The sequence below is a fragment of the Tamandua tetradactyla genome, chromosome 2 (genome assembly GCF_023851605.1).
Source record: "Tamandua tetradactyla isolate mTamTet1 chromosome 2, mTamTet1.pri, whole genome shotgun sequence".
Taxonomy (NCBI): domain Eukaryota; kingdom Metazoa; phylum Chordata; class Mammalia; order Pilosa; family Myrmecophagidae; genus Tamandua; species Tamandua tetradactyla.
The window spans coordinates 213,161,700-213,174,678 of record NC_135328.1 but is presented as its reverse complement, the minus strand read 5'-3'; the positions used below and the strand labels follow the sequence as shown (position 1 = coordinate 213,174,678).

Below are 12,979 nucleotides of genomic sequence, written 5' to 3'. Positions count from 1 at the left end.
TACTTCAGAGCTGATATTTTACTATCAGAAAAGAAACAAGTGGAATGATGCCCTAGTTTCTCTTTCAGTATGTTATGGTCACTTTATGATGCTAAGTGACCAGCTGAAGTGAGGCTGCTTTAGATAGGGAGAACCAAGAAACATCTTAGTCCACTAAGGTACCTTTTTTGCAGCATGGCCTGGAGGTGCACTGCTGAGACAGGGCAGCAGATGGAGCACTTTGAAATAGTGTGGCGGTATTTTTTTTGGGTAGTGCTAAGCCAGTTGTGAGGGTAAGGGATGGAAGAAATTTTCTAAGTAAAATGTTTAGGGGTATATAGCATGGCATGGAAATTAGTCCAGGTTTTTTTTTTTTGTCTGTATGGATGTTTCAACACAGATTACAATAATTAATAGTATCCCCTTGTTATCTTAGCCAAAAGAAAAAAAGTTTCTTTTTGGTAGTATATTGGATAAATCAGCTTTCACTATATGTATGCAATTTAGGCTAATTTTAGTTGCAGGGAAAACAGATTCATGAATTGGTGTGTTATATTTCAAATGTTGAAGCTTATGTTTTTCACTAAGATAGTTTGGTGTGGAAATTCATGGTTACTAATGAATAAATTAAAATATTAGGATTTCTACACGTTTATTTGAATTTCATAATTTCTGTTGTACTTTAAAATTTTAAACTGAAAAAATTAGAAACCAGCTCTTTCTTTAAACATGGATCGTCACACTTAAAGTGCAAACAGTTCCTCAAATCATTTGCAATTTTTTTTCTTCCCACCTCTCAGACAGTTGCCCATGGTAATGTCTTTAAATCTCAAACATTTGGTTCTGCTTTCACTTTAACTTCTTGCTCTAATACCATAAACGGTTAAATCATTCCATCTCCCTAGCTGTAACTTTTAGAAAGTCTTTAGCCCTACTGATAAGCTTTTAAGTTTCAGCAGTTGCAGTTAAAAATCGTGTAATTTTAGTTTATTTTTATAGGAGGAGAGTAAACGATGGACTGTGCGACTGGATATTTCTGCCCCTCAGGTGATATTTCCTGATGATTTCAAATTCAAGAATCCTGTGTTAGTTGTTGTGGATCTAGGAAGAATGTTATTGACCAATACTCAAGGTATAGTGTGAACATGAAGCAATGAAATATCTGTTGGTAGGTCATTCTCTCTATGTGTAAATGAGTAAACTTAAAAAAAAAAAAAGGTTTCTATAACATGGATTTTTTGTTTGTTTGTTTGTTTTTGGCATGGGCAAGCACTGGGAATCGAACCAGAGTCTCTGAAGTGGCAGGCGAGAACTCTGCCACTGCACCACCATCACCCACCCTATAACGTGTTCTTAAACTCCAGAGTTCGTTTATTTTTAAATAATAGCTTTATTGAGATATAATTCACATCTCATAATGTTCACTCTTGTAAAGTGTACAATTTAGTTGCTTATAGTGAGTATAAACAACTGAAAGAGTTGTTTATATTCAAAGAGCTGTATATCAAAAGAGTTGGGCAGCCATCATCAGTAATTCCAGGCATTTTTATCAACCCACAAAGAACCCCATACCCATTAGCAGTCACTTTCCCTTCCTCCTTCCAGCCCTTGGCAACCACTAATCTGTTTTGTTGTCTCCATGGATTTGCCTGTTCTGGCCTCGTCCTATAAAAGGAACCATACAACCTGTAGCCCTTGTGTCTGGCTTCTTTCACTCAGCATAATGTTTAGGCTTTCCCATGTTGTAGCACATAGCAGACCTTCATTCCTTTTTATGGCTGAATAATTGGATGGATACATCATATTTTGTACATCTGTTCATCATTTGATGGACTTTTGGGTTGTTTCTACTTTTTGGCTATTATGGATAATGCTATTGTGAATAGTTGTATTTAGGATTTTGTGTAGACATGTTTTCAGTTCTCTTGAATATATACCTAGGAATGAAATTGGTGGATCATATATGGTAACTTTACATTTAACACTTTGAGGAACTTCCAAACAGTTTTTCAAAGTGGTTGCCCCATTTTACAGTCCCACCAGCAATATGGGAAGATTCTCATTTCTCAGTCTTTTCAACACTCGTCTTATTGTTTGTCTTTTTTATTATAGCCATGTTACTGGGTGTGAAGTGGTATCTCATTGTGATTTTTTTTTAATGCATTTAAAAAAAAATTTATTAATTAAAAAAGTTTAACAAACGTAATAAAACATTAACATAGATAATCAGTAATTCACAATATCATCACTTAGTTGCATATTCATCATTTCTTAGAACATTTGCATCCATTCAGAAAAAGAAATAAAAAGACAATAGAAAAAGAAATAAACTGAAAACAGAAAAAAAAAAAGACTATACCTACCATACCCCTTACCCCTCGCTTTCACTGATCCCTAGCATTTCAAACTAAATCTATTTTAACATTTGTTCCCCCTATTATTTATTTTTATTCCATATGTTCTACTCGTTTGTTGGCAAGGTAGATAAAAGGAGCATCAGACACAAGGTTTTCACAATCACAGTCACATTGTGAAAACTATATCATTCAGTCATCCTCAAGAAACATGGCTACTGGAACACAGCTCTACATTTTCAGGCAGTTCCCTCCAGTCTCTATTACATCTTTTTTTTTTTTTTATGAATAAGGAAAAATATTTGGAACTCGATCAAAAAAGTGATTTAGGTCACAGGAAAAATCCAAAACTATTGGATTTTTCCAATACTTTTCCAACCCAAAAGTATTGGAGCAAAATATCAGAACAGACTGAAAGAAAGACTTACTTGAGGTTTTGAACTCTAAATTTTGCCTATGGCTTCCAAAATATCTTTAGTTAATTGAATGTAGATTGAAAACTTCTTCTATTATCAGCCCTGTATCACTACTTATCAGAAGTTATTTTCAGAAACAAAGAAAAAAAGTCAAATTTACCTCTTTCCCTTCCTTCTTTCTCCATTACATCTTGAATAACAAGATGATATCTACTTGATGCATAAGAATGACCTCCAGGATAACCTCTCGACTCTGTTTGGAATCTCTCAGCCATTGACACTTTGTCTCATTTCACTCTTCCCCCTTTTGGTAGAGAAGGTTTTCTCAATCCCTTGATGCTGAGTCTCAGCTCATTCTAGGGTTTTTCTCAATCCCTAGATGCTGAGTCTCAGCTCATTCTAGGATTTCTTTCCCACGTAGACAGGGGGAGGGTGGTGAGATTACTTGTGTTGGCTGGAGAGAGAGGCCACATCTGAGCAACAAAAGAGGCTCTCTTGGGGGTGACTGTTAGGCCTAAATTTTGAGTAGACTTGACCTATCCTTTGTGGGGTTAATTTTTATATGAACAAACCCCAAGACTGGGGGCTCAGTCATTGTGATTTTTAATTTGTATTTCTTGTGTAACATTTTGTATTTTAATGAATATTATTTCCCAGCACTTACTTTCAGAGATAAAGGTTTAATCTATTTGCTACTAGGGGCATATATAAAAAGAGACTCTTGGATGATAATTTCCTTACTGTTGTTAGATCCAAAAAGTATTTATTGATTACTTTGAGACAGGAGGGAAGAGAGGATTCATGAAATAAATGAAATTGAGGAGCTTATCAAATAGTCTCAGTTTATCTTACTTCATAGGAAAGACCCAAAAGGGAGAAGAGGGTAGAGGACTTGAACAGGAATGAAAAAGTTTGGTGCCAAGGGGAATGTTAAAAGGAAATTGGACCTGAAGAAATGGTTCACACAACTACAGAGAGCACCTACTTGCATATAAACATTTGATAGAGTCATGGGTGACAGAACCCAGAGGTTTGTTTTTGTAGTTGTCTCAGCACAATCTTGTCTCTGTGCAAGAGAGGGGATAGGAGTGTGGACTCTGGAGCTAGAAAACGATACATTGACCTGTTATTGCTAAGCACTGACATCGGCACCAGGGATACTGTGTTGAGTAAGAGAGATGAGACCTCTATACTTTTAGAATGTTCTGGTGTGGGAAGCAAAATGAACACATAGACGAATAAAGAAAAACAGAGACAATTAGATAAGTATAGAGAGGGCCATGAGGAGGGTTGGTGCTAGCAACTATGACAGTGCAGCTCTGAAGGTGGGAAGCAGCATTGCTGCTTTCTGTACTTGCATATATTCATGTCAGCGGGTCTCCAACTTTTTTCATGTTCATTTAGTTTTTTTTGTTCATATAATTTTATTCTTTGTGTTTTGATTTCCAAATTAATAAATAAATTCACACTGAATAAATGGTAGATGAAGAATGCTATGCTTAAAGTTTTCATCCATTTTTTAAAAATTGGGACCACTTGATACTCTTCTTAATTATTACATTAAAGGAAAGAACAGGCATTACTTTGAATCTTTTCTTTTTTATCTGTAGATGACTCCAAGAGGAAAAGTGGGGAAGGGTCAACATCTGAAGAGAATCAATTTAGTGATGATGAATACAAGACCCCTCTAGCCACACCTCCTAATACTCCACCTCCTGAGACAAGCAGCAATAATGGAGAGAAAACACCTCCATTTGCTGGAGTCGAATTCAGTGAAGAACAGCTTCAAGCACATCTAATGAGCACAAAGATGTATGAGAGATACGCCTTGTCATTTATGGACCTCCAGATCATGGTTGGAAGAGTGAAAGACAATTGGAAACATGTCCAGGATATTGATGTGGGGCCAACCCATGTCGTAGAGAAGTTCAATGTTCATCTACAGTTAGAACGCCGACTGATTTATACTTCAGATCCCAAATACCCAGGAGCTGTGCTCTCAGGCAATCTTCCAGACTTAAAAATCCACATCAATGAAGATAAAATATCTGCTTTAAAGAATTGCTTTGCTCTCTTGACCACCTCAGAAATGAAGACTTCTGACACTCAGGTTAAAGAGAAGATTTTTCCCCAAGGGGGACAGCGGGGAAGTTTGCAAGACTCAGTAATGAATTTAACCCAGACCATTGTGATGTTGGAGCAGCATACCCGGGAGGTCCTGGTGGAGTCGCAGCTTCTCCTTGCTGAATTTAAAGTTAACTGTATGCAGCTTGGTGTTGAGAGCAATGGCCGGTACATTTCTGTGCTCAAGGTATTTGGTACCAATGCTCATTTTGTGAAGAGGCCTTATGACGCGGAAGTCTCGCTCACTGTTCATGGTTTACTCCTTGTGGACACCATGCAGACATATGGTGCTGATTTCGATCTTTTGATGGCTTCACACAAGAACTTGAGTTTTGATATTCCAACAGGAAGCCTTCGGGATAGCAGGGCCCAATCTCCTGTCTCTGGCCCCAATGTGACAAATATAACTGATGCATCTACACTGAATGAACGATCAGCTGTGAGTGTTTCACTTGACAAAATTCTCACCAAAGAACAAGAGTCCCTCATTAAATTGGAATATCAGTTTGTAAGTTCAGAGTGCCCATCAATGAATTTAGATAGCACTCTTCAGGTGATATCATTACAGGTGAATAATTTGGATATTATCCTAAATCCAGAGACAATTGTGGAATTGATTGGTTTTCTTCAAAAGTCCTTCCCTAAGGAAAAAGATGATTTGAGTCCTCAACCTTTAATGACTAATTTTGAAAAAAGCTTCAGGGAACAAGGAACTTATCAATCTACATATGAACAAAATACTGAGGTTGCGGTGGAAATCCACAGACTTAACTTATTGCTTCTCCGGACAGTAGGAATGGCAAATGGAGAGAAATATGGCAGAAAAATTGCGACTGCAAGTATAGGTGGCACCAAAGTTAATGTCTCAATGGGAAGTATATTTGATGTGAATGGTTCTCTTGGCTGTTTGCAGCTTATGGATTTGACACAAGATAATATTAAGAATCAGTATGTTGTCAGCATTGGTAATTCCCAAGGCTATGAAAATATCATCAGTGACATAGGTTACTTTGAATCTGTATTTGTCAGAATGGAAGATGCAGCCCTCACTGAAGCTTTGAGTTTCACATTTGTTGAGAAATCTAAACAAGAGTGTTTTCTCAGCCTCAAGATGGCTTCTTTGCATTATAATCACTCTGCTAAATTTTTGAAGGAATTGACGTTATCCATGGATGAACTGGAAGAAAATTTTCGAAGTATGCTGAAAAGTGCCGCCACCAAAGTCACCACAGTACTTGCTACCAAGACTGCTGAGTACAGCGAGATGGTATCGCTCTTTGAAATGCCAAGGAAGACTCGGGAACTGTTTTTCTTTGATGAAAATGAAATGTATGGGTTTGGCCTAGCTGCATCTCATTCTGATACTGTAAAGCTGATCTTGAACATAAACATTGAATCGCCAGTTGTTTCTATCCCTCGGAAACCTGGAAGTCCTGAGTTGTTGGTAGGACACTTGGGACAGATATTCATCCAGAATTTTGTGGCAGGAGATGATGAATCCAGAAATGACCGTCTGCAGGTGGAAATCAAGGACATTAAACTATATTCTTTGAATTGTGCCCAACTGGCAGGCCGAGAGGGTCCTGGGTCTGAAGTAAGCCGGACATTTTGTCCTCCTTCTGGGTCTGCCAGTGTTAGTAGTCAGGATGAAACTCCTTTTACCCGACATGATTTCTTTGAATCTTTGCATAGAGGTCAAGGTAAGGAGCTTAAATCTTTTGTTTGATTTAAACAAAACTTTCCTTTTAGATTATCTCCCATTTAATATTTAGAAATCAGAATAGTAGAATGTTTCATATAGACTAGGTTAGTATGTTTTGACCTTGTTTGATTTAATGATGTATTTGGCAAAATAAGACTTTTTTTTTTTTACCATACTGTTTATCCCTCCCTTTATTGATCACTAGCATTTCAATACTAAATTTAACATTTGTTCCCCCTATTATTTATTTATTTTTTAATACAAATGTTTTACTTTTCTGTCAATAAGGTAGATAAAGGAACATTAAACACAAGATTTTCACAATCACACGATCACATTGTGAAAGCTATATCATTATACAATCATCTTCAAGAACCATGGCTACTGTAACACAGCTCTACATGTTCAGGCAGTTCCCTCCAGCCTCTCCATTACACCTTAACTATTTAGTGTGTAAAAATAACCTCTCGACTCTGTTTGGAATCTCTCATCCATCAACACTTTATTTTGTCTCATTTCGCTCTTCCCCCTTTTGGTCGAGAAGGTTTTCTCAATTCCTCCCCCTCCCCTTTTTTTTAAGTAGCCCACTTTGAAATCTGGTGAGTGCTTATTTGATGTACTTCAGTGGTTGTATTCAGTGTTAGAATACTGTTTTAATTTGGTCAAATATATATGATTCTTATTTGTTCCTAAGGTGTAGTCAAACATTTTAGCCCGAGGCAGCTGGAATGATTGACATAAGTACAATATGAAATTTAGTCTGGATGCTGTGTTCTCATGTTACTATTTGGTCATTTTGTGTTATAGTGGGTTAGTCCAAGGCTCTAGAAAAGAATGCTTATATTTATTAAATTCTGCATCTAATCAGCTAAAACCTGATCGTTCAGACTATTAGTCTCAGCATCCACAGAAATCAGGTAAGTAAGCCCTAGAGCATGGCTTTATTTACTGGCAAAGCAATGAATGGCTTTGGCAAATTCTCCTTCTCTGGTTCTCAGATTCAATTAGATATTTAACAAAGGATTGCTTTCCCTGCTTGTTCATGTATACATTTTTCTTGTCCTTGATTCCGATTTAGGCCCAATAAAAGGAATAAATCTTAGTTTAGAAGCTAAGCAAGGAGGAGCCATTAGGTTTAGAAGGTGCTGGTATGGGAGGATAAGAGAAGCTTAATGTAGAGCATGGACTAGATTAATATGCACAAATCACATTTTGAAAGCACAAGATGGAGCATATCTTGAAAATACTCTTTTTCTGTGTGTAAACTTATCTTGTATGTTTGCTTTCTTATGTTTTGGTCTTGGGGTAGGCATAGGGTTTGTACTCAGTTACAGATCCAGCTGCCAGGCTGATTCTCCCAGTCAAAGAGTAATCCACAGCCTTATTTTATGTACCCTACAATTAATCAGCAGCAACTAAGTAAATTTTAGTGTTTACTTAGTCTCTCATTTCCTCTCTTTTATGCCAGCTTTTCACATCCTGAACAACACCACTATTCAGTTTAAACTGGAGAAGATCCCTATAGAGAGAGAATCTGAATTGGCTTTCTCTATTAGTCCAGATGACCTGGAAACTTCCAGCATCATGAAGATTGAAGGAAAATTTGTTAATCCAGTTCAGGTAAAAACCTTGTTGATTTTCATGTCAGGGCAATTGAAATCATTTTTTAAAATGATTATATTAAAACAAATTCATTATGGTTAATTCCACTGGGTCAGAAATTTCTGTATCACAAAAAGATTTTGAAATCTGCCAATGAATGGTGAAAATATACATGTTCTGGCAAGGTTTAAACTTGACTTTATGTGAACCATGCATACTAGATTTGTGCATGGCACATGGTTTCATTCACTGACACATCAACACAAGGGTAGGTTATTAAAATACTAATCCTACTAATACAATTTGCGAATACTAATCAACTGATTACTAAACAACTAATACTGGTTGTATAAGCACCATTTCTTTTTTTTGAGCTTCTCTGTCTATCTTTTAAGGTATATTTGTACAATAGCTGTGAAAAGTTTAACTGGCTGTCTTTACTCTTATCCTCTCTGTTGTATGTATGCATAGTACATGGCGAAGGCATTTTCTCACACAAGACAGTAGCAGAGAAGTTTTTCAGTGATCATTGTGATCTTGAGAAAGTCATTTCATTTCTGTTCTTCTTGTTCCTAGTCTATGTTTAGTTACCAATCTCTTCTTCTAAAAGAAACTATGAGGTAATATAAGCTTATTTATATATGTATATTATGTTGGAAGGAAGTGATATAAATTCAGATATAATTAATGCATATTATCATTGCTTGCTTCAGTAGACATGAAGTCCTTTTATTATGTCATTTTATCACTGGGGAATCAGTCTTGTTAGCCTCTTTTATGTTTCAAGGAGGATTGAATTTTATGGTGGAAGAAGACATCTTTAATTCCATTGCCATTCAGAAACAGAAAATTAATGCTTCAAAAGTCTGTCTTTCTTTTCCAGGGGGATATAATTCTTGTTACCCTTTTGACATACTTAGCCCAGCCTATAGAATATCTGATTATCTGAGCTGTTAACAAATCCTTTCGAGGAAGAATTAGTCTTGCGCTCTCCAAAATGAAACAGTCCAGGATTAGAATTTCTCTTGTATATCTCTGTGGGTAATGTGTGTGCATATATCTGGTATCCTTTTTTTTTTGGTCAAAAGTGTAGTGTAATCCTTCCTGATTTCACAGGCAGTTCAGAAAAGGACATTAAATGATTAAAAGAGGTCAGGCAGAATCATGGGTGCTGGACCCTAGCCTTGGCCAGTAATGGTCACTGGTCGGTGTAGAACAGCAGCTTGGGAGTAACCCAGGAGAGCTGCTTATGGACTTGTGTACCTGTTGATATTAGTAGCTCCTGGTGATGGGTTTCTGGGGGATGGAGCTTTCCCCACAGGTTTCCCTCTGCAAGCTAAGTTTTTTTCTCATCAGCAGTGACTACTAGCATGGGTTTTTCACCTTTAATCTAATACAGAATGTGAATTCTATTGTATTATATTGATTTTTTTATTATTCATTTGGTTACCATTGAATTATGGTTGTTTTTAATAAAAATATATCTAAAAACTTTTTTTCTTATGAAAACTTTTGAATACACAAAAGTAGACCGGCCTAATGAACCTTATGTACACATAACTCTGATTCATTAGTTCTCAAAATTTTGCCTCTTGTTTTATCCATTTAAAAAGTTTTTTTGTGGAATGTTTCATGAATCCTGCCATTTTCACTCCTATGTATTTAGAATGTATCTCTAAGAATAATGTACATTTTCTTACATGAACACAGTGCTGTTATGCTTTATACAGTCAATGAAAATTTCTTGATATTGTTTAAATTTGTATCCATTTTCAGATTTCAGAGACATTTTTAAAAAAAAAGATTTACTTGTTAATTGTGGTAAACTATATATGACATAAAGCTTATTGTGACCATTTTAAGTGGGCAATTATTTGACATTAAGTAACATTGACAATGTTGCGTAACTGTCACCAGCATCTATTTCCAGACTATTTTCATCATCCTATACCAAAATTCATATCTTTAGCGATAACTCCCCATTGCTCTTTCCCTCCACCACTGGTAACAGCTGTTCTGCTTTCTGTCTCTATGAATTTGCTTTTTCTTATTATTTCATAAAAGAAGAATTCATACAACATTTGTTAATTTGTGCCTGGCTTATTTCACTCAACATGATGGCTTTAGGGTTCATCCATGTTGTAGCTTGAACCAGCACTTCATTTTTTTTTTTTTATGGCTGAAATGAAAGACCATGTTTTGATTTTCCATTCATCTGTTGATGGACTCTTGGGTTGCTTCCACCTTTTGGCTGTTGTGAATAATGTTGTGATGAACACTGGTGTGTAAATGTTTGTCTGAGTCCTGCTTTCTGTTTTTTGGGTATAAACCTAGGAGTGGAATTTCTGGGTCAAAGGTAATTCTATGTCTACCTTTCTGAGAAATCACCAAAAATGTCTTTTTCTTTTGGTTTGTTTGAATCAGGATCCACACAGGGTCCACATATGCCTTTAGATGGTAGATCTTTTAGGTCTCTATTATCTAGACTCCTCACTCAGAAGGTGTGTAATGTATGGTTGTCTGTCTTTGAGTGATGCTAATATTGGTTATTGTAATCAGGTGGTAAGAGCCTGATGCTTCATTGTAAAATTCCATGTTAATCATCTGTCTAATGTTTTACTCCTTTGATGAACTTTGATGGAGTAATTATTTAATCTGGAATTACAAAATGGAGACTAATTCTGTCATTATTTGCACATTAATTGATTTGAATTTTTCTGATAAAAAAATTGCCCTTAATTTAAAAAGCTTTCCTAAAAACACTTTTCATAAAGAATTGTAACTAAGGACAAAGAAAGGGAGAAATGAAACCATATTAATCAAGAGTTACCATTACTATCACTAAAAAATACTACAAAAGTATTTTGTTTAGTAGTACTAAATTTTTCCCATTCCTGTGGTGTGACTGCATTAGACTTGTGGCAATATGCCCTTCTTTTTCTGCAGTGGTTCTTTTAGAGTTAAAGTGGTTTTATTGATTCAGTCATATAGTTAGCAGCGTTTATTGAAAATTTACTGTTTGTAGATTATTCTTTGAGGTACAAGGGGAGGGTCTTGTGAATAGAGCAGAAAGAGGTAAGAACAGAAAAGAGCCAAAAAAAGTAGTCCTTGTTACCTATTAACTTATAGTCTGGTGGAGAAACCCATGAAAACAACTTTGGGAGTTTATGGGCAGTGCATCTGAGTACAGTGGAGTAACTGAAATTTTCTCATTGAATGCAGGTGGTGTTAGCAAAGCATGTATATGAGCAGGTTTTACAAACTCTGGACAATCTTTTCTATAGTGAAGATCTGAATAAGTTTCCAGTCAGTGCTACCTCTTCACCTAGCCCTAATTCTCCTTTGCCTCCGCTCAATACCTGTGGAGAACCTTCTGTTGAAAGGAAGGAGAATGGATTGTTCAGTCACTCCAGCCTTTCTAATACTTCTCAGAAGTCCTTGTCTGTGAGGGAAGTCAAATCCTTCACTCAGATTCAAGCAAATTTTTGCATATCTGAGCTTCAAGTTCAGCTAAGTGGAGATCTGACTTTAGGGGCCCAGGGTCTTGTGAGCTTAAAGTTTCAGGATTTTGAGGTGGAATTCAGTAAAGATCATCCTCAGACTTTATCTGTTCAGATTGCTCTGCATTCTCTGCTGATGGAAGACTTATTGGAGAAAAATCCAGATTCCAAATACAAGAACCTGATGGTGTCTCGGGGAGCTCCTAAGCCATCCAGTTTAGCACAGAAAGAATATCTTTCTCAGTCTTGTCCTTCAGTGTCTAATGTGGAGTATCCTGATATGCCTCGGTCTCTCCCTTCCCACATGGAAGAAGCTCCTAACGTCTTTCAGTTGTATCAAAGACCCACCTCAGCATCCCGGAAAAAGCAAAAGGAAGTCCAAGATGAGGACTATCCCTTAACTCCACCTCCTTCTCCAACAGTAGACGAGCCCAAGATATATGCTGGGAAGAGTAAATTTGATGATTCCTTGGTGCATATCAATATATTCTTGGTGGATAAGAAACATCCAGAATTCTTGTCCAGCTATGATCGAGTCAACCGGTGCATTGATGTTGATTTCAACTGCTTGGATGTGCTGATCACATTGCAAACCTGGGTCGTGATATTAGATTTTTTTGGAATCGGCTCCACTGCAGATAACCATGCAATGAAGATGTCATCTGAGGACGTTCTACAAAATGTGAAGTTTGAATCAAATACTATAACAGACTCTGCACTTCAGGATCCAGTTAACACCAAGCTGGATCTCAAGGTATCGGTTCCCTTTGCTCCTGTAAGTTCTAAGAATAAGTTTGGTGTTGCTTATTTAAATGCCAGCATTTTACACTTACTCTGGAAGATAGCTCTTGATGGCAGGAGAGCTATCTAGTCATCTGGGTGTCTGTTATAAAAGAGTGAACGTTAATAATTGAGAAAAGATTTTAGTGTAAATTCCATCTAGCAACAGGAAAAATAAATGATGTAAGTAACTTCTTGTGGGCTATATAATTCAATGGAATTACTTAGCTTCTCTCAAACTCAGTTTTCTCACCTGTAAAATTAAGATAATTAAATGAGCTAATTTTGGTAAAGCACTTAGCAAAACACCTAGTGAATAGTAGCTACTTTAAAGTGTGGCTTTTGTTATTATCTCCCTTCTATTTCTGAATATTATTGGTTTTCATTGAGAGCAACTGTTTAGCTGTTTAGAACGAAGTCTCATTTTTGAATGTTATAGTTCATAATAAAAGAAATTTTAAAAATAATTAATTAAAAAGAGAATGAAGTCTCATTAGTCAGACTACGTAGTTTTGAATCCTG

General features: G+C 36.4%; 1 protein-coding gene across 7 annotated transcripts in view; it reads left to right on the top strand.

Moving 5' to 3' along the window:
• Positions 1–12,979, top strand: part of VPS13D (vacuolar protein sorting 13 homolog D) — a 354,551-nt gene that overhangs the window by 35,795 nt on the left and 305,777 nt on the right. For all 7 annotated transcript variants that reach the window (XM_077151248.1, XM_077151249.1, XM_077151246.1 and 4 more), the window contains 4 exons: positions 979–1,111; positions 4,360–6,573; positions 8,044–8,195; positions 11,400–12,431. In XM_077151248.1, the coding sequence (XP_077007363.1) occupies positions 979–1,111; positions 4,360–6,573; positions 8,044–8,195; positions 11,400–12,431 (3,531 nt within the window). The remainder of the gene's footprint in view (positions 1–978; positions 1,112–4,359; positions 6,574–8,043; positions 8,196–11,399; positions 12,432–12,979) is intronic.